At 56.6% G+C, this 18948-nt stretch overlaps 2 protein-coding genes across 5 annotated transcripts; one reads left to right on the top strand and one right to left on the bottom strand.

Annotated features, from left to right (window-relative positions):
- The first annotated feature begins 5371 nt into the window (after positions 1-5371).
- SMIM29 (small integral membrane protein 29) lies at positions 5372-7710 on the top strand. 3 transcript variants are annotated; one of them, XM_045074725.1, is made up of 5 exons: positions 5372-5457; positions 6525-6648; positions 6892-6917; positions 7220-7325; positions 7500-7710. In XM_045074725.1, the coding sequence occupies exons 2-5, from the start codon at positions 6598-6600 to the stop codon at positions 7563-7565; spliced, it is 249 nt and encodes an 82-aa protein (XP_044930660.1). In that variant the 5' UTR covers positions 5372-5457; positions 6525-6597; the 3' UTR covers positions 7566-7710. The 3 variants fall into 3 exon arrangements, with proteins under 3 accessions (XP_044930660.1, XP_012900273.1, XP_044930659.1); XM_013044819.2 differs by having other exon boundaries at positions 5380-5457; positions 6525-6708; XM_045074724.1 differs by lacking the exon at positions 5372-5457 and adding an exon at positions 5464-5737 and having other exon boundaries at positions 6525-6708.
- Positions 7711-9240: 1530 nt separating this feature from the next.
- On the bottom strand, positions 9241-17568 carry HMGA1 (high mobility group AT-hook 1). 2 transcript variants are annotated; one of them, XM_045074722.1, is made up of 6 exons: positions 17409-17568; positions 17050-17163; positions 13596-13780; positions 11543-11626; positions 10866-10916; positions 9241-9488 (listed from the first exon to the last, which is right to left on the bottom strand). In XM_045074722.1, exons 3-6 carry the CDS (start codon positions 13728-13730, stop codon positions 9435-9437), a joined length of 324 nt encoding a protein of 107 aa, XP_044930657.1. In that variant the 5' UTR covers positions 13731-13780; positions 17050-17163; positions 17409-17568; the 3' UTR covers positions 9241-9434. The 2 variants fall into 2 exon arrangements, with proteins under 2 accessions (XP_044930657.1, XP_044930658.1); XM_045074723.1 differs by having other exon boundaries at positions 13629-13780.
- Positions 17569-18948: the final 1380 nt, after the last annotated feature.

The raw sequence follows: 18948 nt of genomic DNA, 5'->3' as shown, positions 1-18948 counted from the left end.
GGGATGGTCCAAGGATCTTTCTGTTATTTGTTTATTTTTTCTTTCCTTCTTTAGAGAGAGTTTGAGAGTGAGACTGACTGAGGGGGAGCGAGAGAATCTTAAGCAGGTTCTACACTCATGCAAGCCCAATACAGGGTTCAATCTCATAACCCTGAGATCACAACCTGAGCCAAAATCAAGAGTCAGATGCTTGGGGCACCTGGGTGGCTCAGTGGGTTAAAGTCTCTGCCTTCAGCTCAGGTCATGATCCCAGGGTCTTGGGATGGAGCCCCAGAGTGTTGGGATCAAGCCCCACATTGGGCTCTCTGCTCAGCAGGAAGTCTGCTTTCCCCTCCCCTCTGCCTGCCTCTCTGCCTACTTGTGATCTCTGTGTGTCAAATAAATAATAAAGTCTTAAAAAAAAAAAAAGATTCAGACATTAACCAATTGAGCCACGCAGGCGCATAAAACATTTTACTTTTACATATGTTAACTTGAATCCTTTTAAGTTTGAGACTTGTTTTATGGCCCAGAATATAGTCTATTTTGGTAAATGTTCTCAGTGCACAAACCCCACCATACATTATTATTATTTTTTGAAGCTTTTATTTATTTATTTGACAGGCAGAGATCACAAGCAGGCAGAGAGGCAGGCGGGGTGGGGGGGGGCAGGCTCCCTGCTGAACAGAGAGCCCCATGCAGAGCTCCATCCCAGGACCCCCGGATCATGACCTGAGCTGAAGGCAGAGGCTTTAACCTACTGAGCCACCCAGGCACCCCTACATGATTATTTTTTAAACACAATTATTTTTTAAAAGATGTAATAAGAAAACAAGCAACATATACTTACTGAGGTAGTTACCATGGCCAGAGTTCTTCATTCCTTTGGATAGACCCCTATTTTTACTTGGTACAATTTTCTTTTTGCCTAAAGACCTTCCTTTAACATTTTTTGTAGTGCAGGTCTGTTAGTGATGAATTCTTTCAATTTATATGTATCTGAAGATGTCTTTGGGGGCACCTGGGTGGCTCAGTTGGTTAAGCAACTCCCTTCGGGTCAGGTCTTGATCCTGGAGTCCCCAGATCGAGTCCCACATCAGACTCCCTGCTCAGCAGGAACTCTGCTTCTCCCTCTGGCCTTCTCCCATCTCATGCTCTCTCTCTGTCTCTCATTCTCTCTCTCACACATAAATAAATACAATCTTAAAAAAAAAAAAGATGTCTTTGTTTCTGGAAGATATTTTTTATGAAGTTTTAATTTGAATTTCAGTACAGCTAACACACAGTGTTACGTTAGTTTCAGGTGTGCAATATAGTGATTCAACACTTCATACACCACCCTGTGCTCATCACAACATGTGCTCTCCTTAATCCCTATCACCTGTTTTATCCATCCCCGCCCACCCTACACCCACCTCCCCTCTGGTCACCATCAGTTTGTTCTCTGTCATTAAGATTCTTTTTTTTGTTTGTTTTTTAAGATTTATTTATTTAGAGAGAGAGAGAGTATGAAAGACGAGAAGGTCAGAGGGGGAAGCAGACTCCCCATGGAGCTGGGAGCCCCAGCTTCCAGGATCATAATCTGAGCCAAAGGCAGTTGCTTAAGCAACTGAGCCATCCAGGCAGCCCCTGTCATTAAGATTCTGTTTCTTGGTTTGTGTGTGCCTTTCTCTTTTCCTTTGCCCCCTTTTTGTTTGTTTCTCAAATTGTTTCTCAAATTCCACATGAGTGAAATATTTGTCTTTCTCTTTGTTACTTTGCTTAGAATTACACTCTCTAGCTCCAACCATGTTGTTGCAAATGGCAAGATTTCATCTTTTTTTTATGGCTGAAAAATATTCCATCATATGTTATACCACATCTTCTTCTTTTTTTTTTTTTTTAAAGATTTTATTTATTTATTTGATAGACAGAGATCACAAGTAGGTAGAGAGGCAGGCAGAGAGAGAGAGAAAGGGAAGCAGGCTCCCTGATGAGCAGAGGGCCTGACTCGGGGCTCTATCCCAGGACCCCGGGATCATGACCCAAGCCGATGGCAGAGGTCTTAACCCACTGAGCCACCCAGGTGCCCCTATACCACATCTTTATCCATTCATCTATCAGTGGGCCCTTGGGCTGCTTCTATAATTTGGCTATTGTATGTTTTTGAAAGATATTTTTGCCTAATGTTCTGCATTGGGAGGTTTTCTTTCAATATCTTTAAAGATATTGTTTCACTATCTTCTTACACAGATTGTTTTGGGTGAAAATCTGATGTCACTCTTAACTTTGTTTCTCTGTACATTCCATCTCTTAAGATTTTCTCTTTTTACTCATTTTAAGCAATTTGATTATAATGTGACTTCATATAACTTTTTTTCATGTTTCTTGTGCTTGGGGTTTATTATGTTTCCTGGATCGGTGGGTGTATGGTCTTCATTAAATTTGGAAACCTTTCAGTAATTATTTCTTCAAACATTTTTGTCCCCTTTTTTTCTCTTCTTCTGGGTCTCTAATTACTCATATATTAGACCATTTGAAATTGTCCCATAATTGACTGATGTTCTTGTAATTGTTTTAGATTCTTTTTTGTCTCTTTCATTTTGGATAATTTTTATTCTAATGCCTTTATGTTCACATATCTTTTCTTCTGCAATATCTAATCTGCCATAAATCTCATCCCATGTATTTTTCATCCTTGGACATTGCAGATTTCACATCAGAAATTTCAATTTGAGGCTACTTTTTTTTTTTTTTTTAAGATTTTATCCGTCTGTTTGTCAGAGAGAGAACACAAATGGGGTGGCAGACAGACTGAGAAGCAGGCTCCCCTGTTTAGCAAGCAGCCCAACACAGGACTTGATCCCAGGACTCAAAGATCATGACCTGAGTAGAAGGCAGCCACATAACCGACTGAGCTACCCAGGTATCCCAATTTGAGGCTTTTTTTTATATCTTCCTTCTCTCAACTTTTTGAACATAAGAAATACAGTTATAACTGTTTTAATGTCCTCCTTAGGCCCAACTTCTTTCAGTTCTAGGTCAGTTTCATTTGATTATAGACTGTTTTCCTGCCTCTTTACATGTCTAAGTATTTATGGATCCATTTTTTAAATGGGTGCCATACATTATGAATGTGATCTTACTGAGGGCTAGATAGCTGCATTCCTATAAATCTTGAGCTCTGTTGTGTAATGAGTTTACATTACTCATTACTCATACATTACTCAGTCAACAACTTGATCTTCCTGAGTGTTGCTTTTATGATTTGTTAGCTAAGTCAGAGCAGGAGGACATAAAGACAAGCAAGGCATTAGTGAAAGTGGATACATAAGCCCAGGTACTAAACCATAGCAACACGGCTAAGGGGACAGTTAAAACTCGATCAGGGTGGTGAAGTGCAGCCTCGCCCCTGTCCTCTATCTCCCCTTCCTGAGGTAGTAGCAGCAGCATGAAGAGAGCAGGGAGGGCTGGAGTATTCCCTGGGTAGGCTTGGGGGTACCTTCATGGGATCTGAAACCTTATCACAGGAACAAACTAGGCTTCAAATATAGACACGGAGCAGCTGCTGGCACAGAGCTGTCCAGGAAGAGGGTCCCACCCATCATTCCACTCTGCTTCACCCTTGCCAATCACATTAAGGGCCTTGGGATGTCATCACACTGCTCAGGAACTCAGCTTACTCATTTGTAAATCGGGGTGACCCCACCTGCTCTGCCTAGCTCAGAAGGGTGTTCTGTCCCGGGAGTAAGGTGTGCTTATTTCTGCAGCACATATACTGAAATTGTCCTAGGAGTCAGAGAAGTAAAAACGTGCTGAGTTTCTGAAACTGACACCCCAGTCCTTTCTACACACTGCCTTAGCCAACTGACTGCTAAGACCCCTCCTAGAAGGCCCTCAAGTTATGTGGTCAGAGATTGTAAAGAAGAGGACAGAGGACCTATCATTTGATTCTAACATCCTTGCAGAGTAGGCTCCACCAGGGAAGGTGGCCCCTTCCCTCTGCCTCAGTTCTGATGGAAGCCTGGGATGAGTGGTCTCCTTAATCTTCAGGCTCAAAAGTCTGAGAACAGCAGGGAATCCACCCGTAGCCTCCAGATCCTGGCATTTCTGTCATTCCTTTCCCCTTATCTCTGATTTCCTACCTGTCAGATGATGGTGTCTGAAGGCAAGAGGCCAGAGTTCCCAACAGCCCTCTGGTTCTAGGCTGGGTCATCTCTGCATCCAACCTCCTTTTGGAAGGGCCCAAGGAAACAGACCAGACCAGATCAAGTGGCTCAACCATGTCCAAGCCATTGGTTATTTCTGGCAAGAATGAGGTGATCTAGGTTATCCCTCTATCTCCAGTAGCACCCAAGGACCCTGGAACGCCTCAGCCTAGTTCAGGTCCCACATCTTTTATGTTTCTGGGTGGCTTCCATCACCTGCCAGTCTGGAGCTTTGATAACGGTGTGTGATTTGGGGGGAAAGGTGGGAAGGTCTGGGTACAAAGCTACACACACGTACTTGAAGTAATTGTAGATTCACATGCAGTTGTAAGAAATAAGACACCCCCTTTGCGCTTTGCCTAGCTTCCCCCAATGCTGACATAGCAGGGTATCAACCAGGATGCGAACATTGGTACAATCCATCAGTCCATCTATGGTGTGTGCCACTGTAATGCTAGACCACTAAAGGTTCCAAATTTACCTACTTAAGTTGCTTGTGGCCCGGGGGTACTGCACCCCGCTACTCCATCAGTGCCCCTGCAAACAGGACAGAGGTTAGCGAGGGATTTTAACAGGGCCTAGTATGTTCTGGACTCCTCATCCACGTGATCGCTTAATCCTCACCAGAGCCTGTTTCATAGACGTTAAGACTGAGGTGCGGAGAAGGGTGGAGGGTGAGTGGGTCTGGTAGGAGCTAACTCAGGCTTGCCTACTCTATCTACCCTCTGAGCAAAGCCCCGTGGGCCCCTGGGGGCACTAGGAGGCTTGGAAGGCTCCGCAAACACTAATGGAGTCCGTGGAGGCCCCGAGCAGGGTCCCAGCGGCGGAGGGAGCGGCTAGTCGCCGCACGCCGGGACTAAGCTTCAGGGTGTGGCCTGGCCCTACACCTGGTTCCACCCGGGAGGACGAGGAAGCAACGCCGGACTGCAGTCTGCAACCAGAGCTCCCCAGCGCGGGCGCCCGGCCGGTGTCCGCCCCGGGGAACGCCGGGAAGCTGCCCCGCCCCTCTCCGCGCTCTTCTCCCCCCGCTGCGCGGCGCTCGCCTGCCCCCTACTGCCGCGTGGTGGGCCCTGCAACCCCGGCCCTCCCCGCCTTCGCCCCGCGCACCCCCCAGCTCCGGATTGGCCGCTCCAGAAGTCTCCGGGCCAGTAGCCTTCCGCCACTGGATTGGCTGCACCCCGGGGCTGAGGCCCCGCCCATTTCCCCGGGTCCTTTGATCACGCGCCTGCCGGCTCTTCCGGGGCCTGGGAGCCAACCGAGGGCGTTCCTGTCCGGGCTGCAGCGGCGGGAGGTAAGGCATGCTCGGGTTGGATGGGCTGCAGAGCGCCGGCGCGGGTCCACGTCTCGGGGTGCCGCGATTCCGGGATGTCCGGGCTCTACCTGCAGCCCCCCAAACTCCCTTCCCCGGCCTGAGGCGCCCAGCGTCGTGGGAACTATACCTCCCACTCGCCGATGCTGGTCCGCATCCTGGGAGCGGCCCGACATCCGCCCCACTTCGGCAGGTCCCTTCGACCGTGGGACGGCGTGCATGCGACCGTGCAAGCTCGGTGCCCCCACGGACACCGGGACAGGTAGTTCTTACCTTTTCCCCCAGTGGAGACCCAAGCGAAGCAGGGTCGGGGACCTTGGGGTCTGCGTACAGGAGCCCCTCGGCAGTCACCTTGCATCTGTCGATGGGAGCTGACCCTCTCACCTCCGCCTGTCAGCCCACGCTAAAGAGGGGAGGGACCTGGGCGGAGCCCCGGCTGGGGACCAGAGGGAGGTGACATCACCTCGCAGATACCTGCCCACTCGTGTCCGCCCTGGCACGATCACAGTGGAGGAGAGGCTGTCCTGGCTGTGTGTCCGCACTCACACCAGGGACAAGGAGGGCACAGAGAAGGCCTGTAGCCTAAGTGGGGGTATTGGACCAGGATTGGGGCAGGCCCCTTCTGATGCTCCTGCCTCACACAGAGGCCCTACAGCGCAGGACCCTCATATATCTGTCAAATCTTCCCCTTTTGCCCCCACTGGACAGGTGCTGGCTGCCCAGTGTCCCCAGAGGTCAGAATAGAAGTGTGCTCCAAACGTAGATCTAAGCTTTTCCCAGGAGATGGTGCCAGTGTTTGGCCAGCACCTGAGCTGGGCCCCACCCTGGCTTGGGGACAGGAACCGGGCAGCACTCGGCCTCCCCTTGGTGCCCTCCACACCCAGGATTTCCCTGGAGTCACTGGAGGGTTAAGCCCAGCACACTGACCTGGAGGATCCCTCGTCCCAGGGCCTGACCTAAGTTTTGATACGTTACCAGCTTTGGGAAAGGGATCCAGAGCTTGGGTGGCACCCTGGGTCAAACGAATCACCTCCCTTTCTCCTCTGCAGGGAGCCCTGTGGAGGCGCCCTCCCGAGGCCCTACTGCCCATGCTGACGATCCAGCCCTTCAGCTGCAGATGTCATGAGTAACACTACAGTGCCCAATGCCCCCCAGGCCAACAGCGACTCCATGGTGGGCTACGTGTTGGGGCCTTTCTTCCTCATCACCCTAGTCGGGGTGGTGGTGGTTGTGGTAAGGAGCCCCCACGGACACACATACACACCCACACTTCGGCTGGGAGTGGGGGTGGTGGGGCTGGTGAACCTGCACCGCTCATCTCCGCTGTCCTGCTGTGATGGGTGAAGGGGTAGAGGTGGGTCTCTCATGGGCCGTCCTGGGCTCAGCAGCCTGCACAGCGCTGTGTCTCTGTTACAGGTAATGTATGTCCAGAAGAAAAAGCGGTGAGTGTCCCTGTCCCCAGTGTTACTTCCCCTGCATTTGGCTCACAAGTTTCTTCTCATAGGCTTGGTTCTCTACAGCAGAGGTTAAGATGCCCTTGGGCTTTCCTTATACCAGCCCAAAATTCCCTACACCCCGCTGTGAGGGTTTCCTGCCCAAACTGGGCTTGGAACCCACTGAAGAGGGGCCCCTTCTAGAACTGGGCATGTATTCTCAGAACCGTAGTGTGCCCCCAGAGGCCCCCAGGGCCTTAGGTGTTGGGAGTGGGATTCCCCTGGGCTGAGTGCCCTCCCCTGCTCCCTAGAGTGGACCGGCTTCGCCATCACCTGCTCCCCATGTACAGCTACGACCCCGCAGAGGAGCTGCATGAGGCTGAGCAGGAGCTGCTCTCGGATGTGGGGGACCCCAAGGTAAGTGCTGGGGGGTGGGTGGGTGCAGAACAGTTGGCGGTTGTCTTCCCCAGAGCCAGGTTCTGTCCTCAGACCTCCCTATGTGGGCCTGGGCTAGTGGGCTGCCCTCCTGCCAGGGGTGCCACAGCTTCTGCCCTGGACCCCAGCCCTGTGGCCCGGTCTCTGCCCCCACAGGTGGTACACGGCTGGCAGAGTGGCTACCAGCACAAGCGGATGCCCCTGCTGGACGTCAAGACCTGACCTCACCCCCACCGCTCTCCAGAACCATGGCACTTGGGAGTGCTGGGGGGCCTGCTGTGTCCTTCCCCACTTGCACTCACCCAGTTCCCCCTGCTGGGAACTGGGTCTCCTCTCCTCATCCAGGCTGCACCTCCACCCCCCTGACCCAGACCTTCAATCCTTGGTGGGCTGAGCTTTCCACCCACCCCCCCCCCACCCCAGGCTCATCCAAGTTTTTCCTGCCTGGTTGGAAGGGTGGTCGGGAGACTTTTTTCCTAGGCCCCACCTTTCTCTTGAGCCCTCCCCAACCTGGCTTTGGATTTGTTTCCATGGTGACAGGGCCCAATATATAGTATTCAGTATATATATTTTGTAAATAAACTGTTTTGTGGCTAGGGGTGTGGTGCCTTTTTTTTTTTTTTTTTTAAAGAGAGGCTTGTTACCTTCCCTGGAACTAAGGCTTTCCCCGCCCCCTCCCTGGAGATCCACCCCCACCAACTCTGTCCTTGGCTTCCACTCTTACCTACCCCAGGTGCCCACCACAGAAGGATTCCGGTCCAGAAAAGGATATTTTTTTATTCAAGTAACTGCAAATAGGAAACCAAGATGGGGGGGCCCCAGGCTGGGACAAATAATGGCCACCTCCTCCCCGGCAGAACAGGGGACAGAAGGTAGCCTCTACACCCGACAGTCAATACAGCCCCCCCCAACTCTGCTGCAGCATCCTAGGGGCAGGGCCCCACCTTCCCTGGGACTGGGGTGGTCGGTAACCCAGCCTGTGCTGCCCCTGGCCCCTGCCCCTAAGAGTGCCTCGGAGGAGGGGACCGTGGGCAGGACAGGAGGCAATGAGGATGAACATTTGGCGCTGGTTGCAGCAGCAATGACGGATGTCTAAGAATGGAAACATTGAACGAAAACAACACAACTGTCCAGAGGTAGTTTGTGAACAGAGGAAAAGATGGAACCAGAACCTTGGGGGGTGGGGAGGAGCAGAAGGGTGGGAGTGGGCAAGGCTAGCTCCTTGTTATTAGTGCCCCGTGTGAGGAAGGGGGAAATTGAGGCCTAGGGTGGAAGCAGAGGGGATTGGGCAGCGGCTCCAGCCCACCTGGGGAGGCTGTGGCAGGGAGCCTAGGCCTTGGGGACCTCACCTGGAAAAAGGGGGGACTGCATTTCCCTCACTGCAATAGATTCCAGGGTGAGGGGGTGGGGTGGGCTGGAGCCCATTTAGAAAGGGTAGGAGGCTCAGACCCCTCCTGCCTTCCTTCCTCTGCCCAAAGGGGGCTGTCTGACCTAGAGCAAGGACCAGGCAAGGGAGGAAGAAAGAAAAGTGGGTGTGAGCCACACCTAGTGAGACACAGGCTGGGTGGGGTGGGGGGCATCTCAGGGCCCAGCGCCCCTCCCCACTGGCCATACCTGCCACTGCTTGTGCTGTGGAGGGGGGCAGATCAGGAGATGAGGCTTGGGGCCCCTTTTAAGGCCAGGGAAGCCCTCCCAGGCCCCTCAGTGGGAAGTCAGAGGGAAGAATGGGGAAGGGACCACCCCCCCCCAAACCCAGAGCCCAGTCAGCAACGTCCCCACCACAGGGTGTGGGGACACAGCAGGGGGCAGGGTGCGGCAAGGTTGGGGGTTGGCTTTGTCTGGAGCTGTGTGTGCGTGTGGGTGAGGGGTCACTGGAAACCTAGACCAAAGGGAACTGCTCCCCACGCGGGCCTTGGGGCCCCGCAGCGGCTGGTGTGCTGTGTAGTGTGGCAGCGAGGGCGCAGGTGGGTGGTGGTGGTGCAGGGTAGGGGGGGCCTGGGGGAGGGGGCGGGGGCGGTGGGAGCGGAGCGGAGCTGTCCAGTCCCAGAAGGAAAATCGCTCCTTGGCCAAGGAGCAGGCGGCACGTCGCGGTCACTGCTCCTCCTCGGAGGACTCCTGCGAGATGCCCTCTTCTTCCTCCTTCTCCTGCAAGGCAGGAGGCAGGCAGGGCGGTCAGCAGTGCCAGGCCTGCCCCCCGCCCCCGACTGGTGGTGCTGGGGGGTGGGGGCACAGGCCAGGAGGGCCCCCACCCCTCCCTGGGTTCCCTGGCTCTCCAGAAGGGGGATGAGTCAGGGCTGAGTGTGTGAGTGACTCAGCAACCTCCACAGCCCAGTTTCATTCATAAAAAGGGAAGAATTTAAAGGGAGGGAAAACACCCCACACACAGGCTGCTCCAGCAAGGAGCCAGGCCCCCTTGGCCCCAGGGCCTGTCCCCCCTCCTCAACGCCCAGCTCAGGGAAGTGAGGAGGTAACTGGCTTTCTGTAGGAGGAAAAGGGAGAGGTGGCCAGGAAGAGGAAACGGGAAGGGGTGGCTGCTGGGTGCCTCCCCGGTGAACCAGGTGTCCTTGGGCTGTAGGGGCAACTGAGGGGCTATGGAGCCAGGCTGAGGACTGACCCCAGGCCAGGGCGGGGAGGAAGGGAAGTATGTGTGCCGCCGGGGCTCACTCACTGGGCGGGAATGTTGGGACACCACATGGGCCTGCGGCCCCCCGTGCCAGGCACAAACTCCCAAACAACTTGTTTCCTGTTACTCACTCCTGGGGCCCAGCCAGCACCCCCCGACCCCCCTCCTCACCCTGGTGGTGGCTCAGCTCTAGGAATGAAGGCCTCAGGGAGTTCAGGGAACAGGTTGGGGGGGACAGAAAAGGTCCAGGAAGAACAAGGCTGGGGTGGTCATTGACTTCAGTGGAGGTCCCAAAGGCAGCCTCCTGACTCAACCTACCTTCTTGCGTTAGCAGCTATTTGGGGGCTCAGAAATGGATGGTGGGTCCCAGTGAGGAGGTGCCTCCGCGTGGGATCACCCCTCAGCTCACACACAGCACCGCCAGCGCGGCTTAGGGCTGAGCTCCTTGGCTGCCTCCTCCTCCCTACCCAAGACCGCCTAAGACAGTGGTGAGGACAGACCCCGCACTCTGCTCCCGTGGCCTTCTTTTCTCACTTCTATTATGGGGCTGGGGTGGGAGAAAGGAACTAGATGGCCTCCAAGTTCCCCCTAGAAGTTGAGTCTGTTCTAGGAGCAGAGGAAAAAGAAGGAGCCCACCCCTGGCTAGGGGAGGTTCGTACCTGGGACCCCTTGCTTCTCAAGGATACAGCCCTTTAAAAGCCCTGGGCTGGGTACCAGGACCCTGGGCCACACGCAAATCCCTTTCCCTCTAGGCCCGGGGAAGGGGACAATGTCCCACTACTCCCAGCTCAGGCAGGACAGGCAGAGCAGTCCTTCCACGCGGAGCACACAGGACTCAGTATCCCCCATCCTTAAACATCCTCCCCAGCAAACCACACCCCCGCCATCCCTTCACCTACCAGTTTTTTGGGTCTGCCCCTTGGTTTCCTCCCTGGGGTTGTGGTAGTTTTCTAGATGGTCAGAGAAAAGACCACTAAGTCAAAAACATCCCTCAGTCTTCATGCAACCACCAGTGCCCTGGTGGGGAGGGGCAGAACTCCCCACCTCTGCTTAGGGCAGCCTGGGACTCTCACCCCAGCAGGCCCACCCGAGTCCAGCTGGTGATGACTGGCCAGCCACACTGCACCCCCCCAACATACACACACGCCCCCCACTCCCTCCTTCACCCATGACTCAGAGGATATGAGTCGTGTCTCAGAAAAAAAATAAAAAACAAAACAACTTCTCTGAGAGACTGCTGCCACTGTGAATCTGCCCTTCCCTGCTTATCCCCACTCCCTTGGGATCCAGGGGGACCCCCAAATAGAACATTCTCCACATAGGGACTGGTGGAACCACCCCTTCCCTCTTCCCGATTCGCCTATTTCCAGATGACGAAAGCTATGGGACTTCTGACTTTATTTCCCCCGAAGTGAGGCTTCGGTCATCATCCTGCCTTCCCCAATTAGCCAAGACCCCCTGCCACCCATGCCAGGAAAGAGCGGGCAGGGGACAGAATAAGGACAAGCCAGTGCCTTCTGAGACCTCCCCCAGCTGTGGCCATGGGCAGAGGGGGGCCACCCTCCTCCATCCTTACCCGGGTCTTGGCGGCACCCTTGTTTTTGCTCCCCTTTGGTCGGCCCCGAGGTCTCTTAGGTGTCGGCACTTCGCTGGGCTCCTTCTGCAAAGACAGATGGGGTCATCAGGAACACAAGTCACCTGTCTTCCCCCTTTCAAAACACATGACGGTCTCCCCTGACCCCAGCAAGACTGAGTCAGCAAGACAGTGCCCCGACCCAGAAATCCACAGGCACCAGAGCAGACAAGCCCTTGTGATTCAAGTTCTCACACTGACCATCTTCTTCTGCAAAGCCCCTCCCAAGCCTCCCTGCACCAACAGGAGGGCAAGAATGCAGAAGAGGGAAAGGCGGCACAGGGGCACAAAGACACCATCAGGCAGCTCTGCCACCACGGGGCTCGAAGCTCTTGGGCAAGAAGCGGGATGCCCGGGCCTCGGTTTCCTCAACCGTAAATGATGATGAGACACCTCGCAGGGTATCCAGGGACTAAATGAAGAGTGTGGAAGTGGCCAGCACTGGGCCAAGACAGTTGCCTCCCCACTGTGAGGGATGCCGAAGAGGGTAAAGGATGCCCCCTTCGCCCCGCTAAAGAGGGCCTCCAGCCTCTCCCTGCAAACTGACTCCCTCCAGGCCACCTCTCGGGAGAAGGAAGTATGCCCACATGTCAGAAACCCATAGCTCCCTACCGTGGTTGCCGCTGAAATTTTAATAAGCCCAACAGAATAAGAAGCTGCTGCATGAGGCGTAGAAGTCAGGCAGTGAAGGCACATCAGCTACGGTTTCAGGGCAGGTGTCCACAGGCTGTTTAGTGCCACCATGGTCCTGTAACCCGGCACCCCCGCTCAGGCACCCCTCCACGGGCCCCAGCTAACAGGCACAGGGTGGAGGCTATGGGAACCAGACAGAGAATGACTTCCCTCCCCACACTGAGGGGCTCTGGAAGCCCACCTCTCGGCCTCCTCATGGCCTACGTCCCCCCAAAGCCCGTACAGACCACACTGTCCATCCTACAGATGCAGAAGCCCAAGGTCCACCACACTGAGAAAGCAAGGGCCGACCTCGACTCCTGTCCTCTTCCCTGGGAAAGGGACGTAAGCTGGGCCTCACTAGCCGCTGCCCAAGAGAATCCAAGATCCCCACTGCATGCCAGGTGGCCCCCCCAAGCCTGACAGGCCAGAGGCCAGGCTCCCCAGCGTGTCCCAAAGTGCCAGGTTGGTCTTTTTTTTTTTTTTTTTAAGATTTTATTTATTTGACAGAGATCACGGGTAGGCAGAGAGAGAGAGGAGGAAGCAGGCCCCCTGCTGAGCAGAGAGCCCAATGTGGGGCTTGATCCCAGGACCCTAGGATCATGACCTGAGCTGAAGGCAGAATTTAACCCACTGAGCCACCCATGCACCCCCTGGGCTGGCCTTCTAACCCCATGCGACCTCAGTGCGGGACAGCACCACGGTTCCCAGGGTCACTCTCTCGCCAACTTCCCCACATTTTTAAGTCTTTAGGCTTCCATTTTGTTTCGTTTTGTTTTTTACAGGGCCGGAGCAGAGCCTGGCCCAGGGCCACACGAGGAGAGGCCCCCAACAGGTGCTGGCCCAGGACCTTTCTGTTAGGGCCTGGGAGAGGAAGTCCAGAAACCGACAGTTAAGTTTTTAGAAATGTTTATGGTGACTGGACAGAGCAGTACGTGGAATGACTCTCAGGATTAGAAACCCGGAACTTGTACGTATATGCGACTCATCTTAACTATGTTTTTATAAAGGCCCTGGTCCCCAACACCCTGGGAGTAAAGTGTGGGTAGTTTAGCAGGGTGGGGGCACTGGCCCAGGCGACCACGGGGTCACTTCCGGCTTGGATGATCTGGCACAGGCTCACGGCTCAAGGTTTCTCAGCCCCCACTCCCCTCCGTGGGTCTCAGGATCTGACCAGGGTCAGCGCGTGCCAGGTGCGTTTTTGGAGGACACACACACACAGAGCAATGATTCTGCAGCCCTCTGTTCCAGTTTTCACTTGCAGAAACACCTGGCACCTCCCTAACCCAGAGAGGTAAACCGAGGGAAAGGTTTGGACACCCACCTGACTCCCTACCAGCGCTGTCCCGGGACTCACCGGAGGCTGCTTGCGCGGCCTGCCCCGCCCCCGCTTCTCAGTGCCGTCCTTTTCCTGCTTGGAGGCCAAGGGCTGGCTGGACTTCGAGCTCGACTCGCTCATCTTCTCGCTCCCTTCTCTCTGGAGCAGGTGGAGGAGCAATGGCTAGGATGCTGTGAAGCAGGCAAAGTTGTTTAAAACACAACCCCTTGCTTTGGTCCCCTCCCAACCCCTCCACCACCAGTGCCCTCAAAGGGCAGTGGGGGACCCTGCCTGCTCCCAAGGGATACCCTTGCTTGCTGAGAATCGGGGTCTGCCCAGCCCCAGCATGGGCTACAGGGTGGGGCTTGGGCCGTTGGCCCTAATCAGCTCCTTATCTCGAGCAGAAGCATGCTTTGTCCTGCCACCCACACAGGGCCCAGGCCCAAGAGGCACAGCCAGCTCAGATGTGGTTCTGTGGGTGAGGCCACCTGAACAAAGGTGTAGATGGGGGAGTCCTCATGCTCCCCAGGGGGTCCCTCTCTCTAGCCAGCTCCCCTTTCCCCTAAGAGAAAACCCAGCCTGAGTGACTCAAAGGCTACAAGGGTGGGAAGGTTGGCAGAGGGAGTTAAGCCCCAGGCCACTGGGCCAGCAGCATGGCCTACCCACAAAGGCCCAAGCCTCAGGCCCATCCTCGATGCTCCATACCAATCACCGGGCTAGGGTTGTGCCTACCCCACCACTTAGCTCTCCTCCCTGCTCTCTCCCCGGGGTAGAGCCTTGGGGAATCAAGGCTGGGAATAATTTGGGGAAGATGGTTGAAACTGTAGTGGAGGGAGAAAAAGAAAGCCAAAGGTGAAAGAAAGGTGGCTCTCTCCTTTCCCCCCACCCCACACAACACCTGGAGTCAAATGAGATCTTCCCCTTCAGTCCTGGGTCTCCCCTGAACTCCTTCGAACGGATCCTAGCTGCCCTTCCCCACCTTGCAGGGCTGGTCCTCAAAGCTTGTTTTTTCCCCTAGCATCTTCCCCTCTTCTTAGAGACCCATTTGGATTTAATCAGCCCCACTAATTGTGAGTTTACTTAAAACCTCCCACTGCAAGGAGCACCCAGCACCCCATTATTTGGTAGCCTCTTCCAGAAGCTTAAAAAAGACAGTGAGGGTCCTCCCCACATCTATTCCGATCCCCCTCTGTCTTCCCAGGTGCAGACCCATGGCTCTCTACCTCCCTGGTAACCAACCCCTGGTTGCCCTGGGCAAAGGGTAGGCCCAAGCGCCTTCGCTTCTAACTGACCTTCAACCTATAAAATGGGGGGAATGCAAAGACATTTACCTCAACTACCTTTCCACACTGAGGCCAAGAATCAAACCAGATCATAGTGAAAATAGGCCTACAACAGGAAGTCCTCACTCCAATCAAAACGAGAACTAGAACATTCAAAAATGACTTTTCTTTCCCCTTTTCAGATTTTCAGACAATTTCCAATTTTAACTCAACGAGAGGAAAAATAAAGTTTTTTGTGGGTTTTTTTTTTTTTTTTGCGAACTTGTGACTTTTGGAGGGCTTGAGGCCCCAAGCCTCAAGATTCTCCAGACGGCGAGACTTTGTCTGGTAATTATTCTATTTTATAATATTTCAGACTTGAAGACCCTTTTAAACAAGGTGGTTGGTGATTTATCCTGCTCCGTCATTAGTGGCTTGGCCTGCTCTGTAATTACAGGCAGTGATTAGAATCTTATATTACACCACAGGTTCCCCTTCAAACTAAACATCAAAATTAATCAGCCTAAATGAGTGCTGACCTCACATGAGGTCTGTGAAGGCCCCCTCACAGAGGGGGGTCCAGTTGCTCCAAGCTAGCCCCTAATCCCAGAAAGCCTGGGCCCAACATGCCTGGGAATCCTGGTGGGTCTCCGGGAAAGTTTTTGCATCATCTAGAGCTTCCCCCCACCTCTTACTACTAGGAACCCTCTAATCCACTCTCCGACACCCCACCTCCCCCAAGTCCAGGCCTCCAGGAACTGAATGAAGGCCTGTGGCCCTCTCTGGCCAAGGGAAATGCTTGTCTCTTCCACCTGTTTCTGAAGATCAGAGACCTGGTTTAGGGGAAGCCATGTTTAATAGGGCCCGACCCGAACCCTCCAGTTTGTAATAAGCCCTTCTGGGCCTCAAGCGTGCCCCCCACCGGCCCCGTACACCGTGCATCCAATGTGTATTCCACAAAGGCTTAGGGAGTCTACGCGAACCACCCTAGGAAATCAGCATGGGCTCCCTTGTTTTCCGGAAAAAAGTAGCCCAGAGAGGCCTGAGGAGTTGCCCAAGGTCACACAGCAAGCTGGCGAGCAGGACAGAGTAGATTACGGGCGACCTCTCCAGCCCGCCACTTTCCTTAACCGCCAAGAGACTGGTCTCGGCGTGTCGCCCCCTGCTCGAGTCGGCCCCAGGGTGACTCTGCAAGTGCCCGCGCCGCGCCGCGCCGCTGCAGGTCGGCGGGACTAGGGGCAAGAGCGCGCGGGGGGAGGGGCAAGAGCAGCTCTCGCAGGCGCGGGAAACTGGTGCACCCCGACCGCATGCACCGCCACGCGGGTGCACCCGGCCCCACTTCCTGCCAGAGGGGGCACCCAAGCCCGCCTTGGGGCAGGAAACCTGGCGCGCGCGGGCGCGGGGTAGAGGAAGAAAGCCACCACCCTCCGCGCCCTCCCCGCAAAATAAAGCCCCAGAAAAAAAAAGAAAGAAACAGGGAGTTAAAGGGACTAGTTCCAACAGAGCCCTGCAAAGCAGAGAAACCTGTTTGTGGGGGCGGACGGCAGGCCCGGCCCTGGGGGCCCGAGAGGCGCGGGCCGGGCCAGAGGTGGGGTCGGGGTGAAGCCCCAAACCCAGGCCCGCGATTCGGCCTCAATCTGCGTAGGGGGGCACCGGGAGGAAGGCCGAGCGGGAATAGGGCCGAATTGTGGGGTTCCTGCCCATCCCCCTCACTTCTAGAACTTCCCCAGGCTGCGGGGGGCACCCGGTCCCCCACTCGCCTGCTGCGCCGCTGCCTGTTCCTCTCCCCGCCCCCCCACAGCCCGGGCCCCGGCTCGGGCTCGGGCTCAGGCTCGGGCTCCGGCGGGAGCGGCGGCCGCGCGAGGTGCACCGGGCTATGCCGGGTGCACAACTCGCGCTCGCCGCAGCCGCGCGCCCCCTCCCCCACCGCGCGCCTTTCCCGGGTCCCCGCCCCCCGCAGGGCGCCCGCGGCGCGGGGGAAGGGGTGCAGGCGCCCTCCCCGCGCAGCCGGGCCCAACCGCCCGCCCCCGCGCCGCGCGGCCCTCCCCCGCCGGCGGCTCGCGCAGCCCCGGCCTGGGAATAAAGCCGGAGGCGCGCGCTGCAGCCCCGGGCGGGTTGCAGGAGGGGCGGCGTGCAGGCGGGGGCGCGGGCGCCCCACTCCGCCGCCGCCGCCGCCGCGGGCCCCGGGGACGACTCACCGCGAGCTCGGCCGGCGGCCTGCGGTGCGCGCTCCGGGCTGCCGGGAGCGACGGTGCTGGGCGCTGAGGACCGGCCTGGCTCCGCCGCTGCCGCCGCTGGTAGCAAATGCGGATCTGAAACCGGGAGAGAGAGCAGGGGCGCTCAGAGACCGCCGCCGCCGCGTGCTCGCCGCCCAGGCCCCCGCGGGGTATTTATCTGTCACATCCAGGCGGGGGGACAAAAATATTCGCCCTCCCCCGAAGGATGGCTAGGGGCAGGAAGCTAGGCACGGCCCGTGCGCGGCCTCAATAAATAAATAATTTAATTAAATGATAGATATTAAAAAAAAAAAAAGCCACCGGAGGGGCCGCGAACTCACGCCTTCTTGGAGCCGCGCCAGCGCCAGAAATAGCCCGGGCTCGGAGTCCCAATTAGAGGAGCGCAGCCCCGGCTCAGGGGAGCTTAAAAAGAGCGACCCAGGGGCAGGGGGGACGGGCCCGCCCGCGCCAGCCGTGTCACTGTGGGGGCGGGGCCATGCAAATGAGCCCGGGGATTTAAAAGGGCGGCCGCCCGCCAGCCGCCGCCGCCGCGCGGGTGGGTGCTGACTACGGGGAGGGGCGTGCGGTGCCGGGTGCCTGGGGGCGGGCCCGCGGGAGGCCTGGGCTGGGAACCCGTGGCGACGGCCCACTCCCCGCTGTCCGGGACCGGGAGACATGGGAAGGTGCACAGAGGGGGATCACCACGGAGCTTTTCGCGGGGGCTGGGAGGGGAGGGCGTCCTTACAGTCTGGAACGGAGGGGGTCCCCGGGAGAGTCACCTCTAGGGGCCTTCCGGGCGTGTGGGCCTGACGCCCGCCGGGCGCGTTGGATGTGGGCGGGCGTTCGTGCCTGCGGGGTCCGCGCGGGCGCGAGTGGGTGGAGAGAAACGCGCCTGTGGGAGAATTCCGCGGCCTACCCGCCGCCCCCTGCGCCCAGATACGCGGCTCGTAGATTTCCCCTGGGCGGACAGGTGTCAGCATGTGCATTTCAGTGCCAACCTGCGTGTGGCTGCCTGGTGAAATACAAGTCTTGTGAAATTCAAACGTGAAACTTGTGAAATCCAGAGTTTTCGCTTATTAATGGCTGCGAGTGAGCCGTAGTCAAGGTGCAGCCTCCAAGCGAAACAAACGATTGGCTCGCTTGCAGGTAAACCTGAGGCTGGTTGCGTTCCTGTAGGGCACCCGGCTGGTGGTTTGAGATCATGCCTTCCCACTTTGTTCCCTGACTCTCTCCGCCGTGACTTTTAAAGGAAAACACGAAAGCGTGAGCTAGTGGTCGCCTGGAAGCACTTTGAGGGCAGGGACTGGGTCTACGCAAGCCGCACCCGCCACGCCTGGCCCGCCCGGCGCCTGGCGCAACAAAGACTTGTTGCACGCATGAGAAGGAAGTCTAAAGTGGAAAGATGGCGGGGAGGGCGGTGGGAGAAGAAAGGGCGCCGTCTAGAGCGGCGCGCCCTGCAGGCCCGGCCCGGGGCCCTCTCGGGCGCACCTCCCCGCCCCTGGTCCCCGAAGCGGCCTTCCACACCTCCCGTGATGCAGGGAAATGCAATGCGGCCCAGTGACACACGGCTGTGACTCATGTTTTTCTTTGCTCCCCTTCTTCCTCCCCCGTCGGCCGAGGCCCCGGCCCAGCCCCCTCCTCAGGGGGCGAGCCGGCGATGGAGGGGGACGCCAGGAAAACCCTGAGCCGGGCGTGGAGGCGGGGTGGGGAACCGGAGGGGCCGGGCCTCCTACTTTCAGGAATGTTTCAGGAATGTTTCCGGTGGGGGTGGGGAGCAGAGCCGGGAGTGGGCCCAGCCCCCACCCGGGGCGGCGGGCTGGCGCTCCGGGCCGGGGGCAGCACGTGCTCGGCCGGGTGGGGGCGGGGGCGCCTGGGCTGGAA

This window comes from Mustela putorius, unplaced genomic scaffold (genome assembly GCF_011764305.1).
Source record: "Mustela putorius furo isolate JIRA1106 unplaced genomic scaffold, ASM1176430v1.1 tig00000135_pilon_pilon_pilon, whole genome shotgun sequence".
NCBI classification, from domain to species: domain Eukaryota; kingdom Metazoa; phylum Chordata; class Mammalia; order Carnivora; family Mustelidae; genus Mustela; species Mustela putorius.
This window is presented reverse-complemented; position numbering and strand designations above follow the sequence as displayed.

Bases quoted from the DNA above. Each gene is read 5' to 3' on its own strand.
- SMIM29 (XM_013044819.2), top strand. From the start codon at position 6,598: ATGAGTAACACTACAGTGCCCAATGCCCCCCAGGCCAACAGCGACTCC. The intron at 6,709-6,891 runs GTAAGGAGCCCC...TCTCTGTTACAG, and splicing joins TCGGGGTGGTGGTGGTTGTG to GTAATGTATGTCCAGAAGAA. The intron at 7,326-7,499 runs GTAAGTGCTGGG...CTGCCCCCACAG, and splicing joins CGGATGTGGGGGACCCCAAG to GTGGTACACGGCTGGCAGAG.
- HMGA1 (XM_045074722.1), bottom strand. From the start codon at position 13,730: ATGAGCGAGTCGAGCTCGAAGTCCAGCCAGCCCTTGGCCTCCAAGCAG. The intron at 10,917-11,542 runs GTAAGGATGGAG...CTGACCATCTAG, and splicing joins AGGGTGCCGCCAAGACCCGG to AAAACTACCACAACCCCAGG. The intron at 9,489-10,865 runs GTAGGTGAAGGG...CCTGCCTTGCAG, and splicing joins GGGGCAGACCCAAAAAACTG to GAGAAGGAGGAAGAAGAGGG.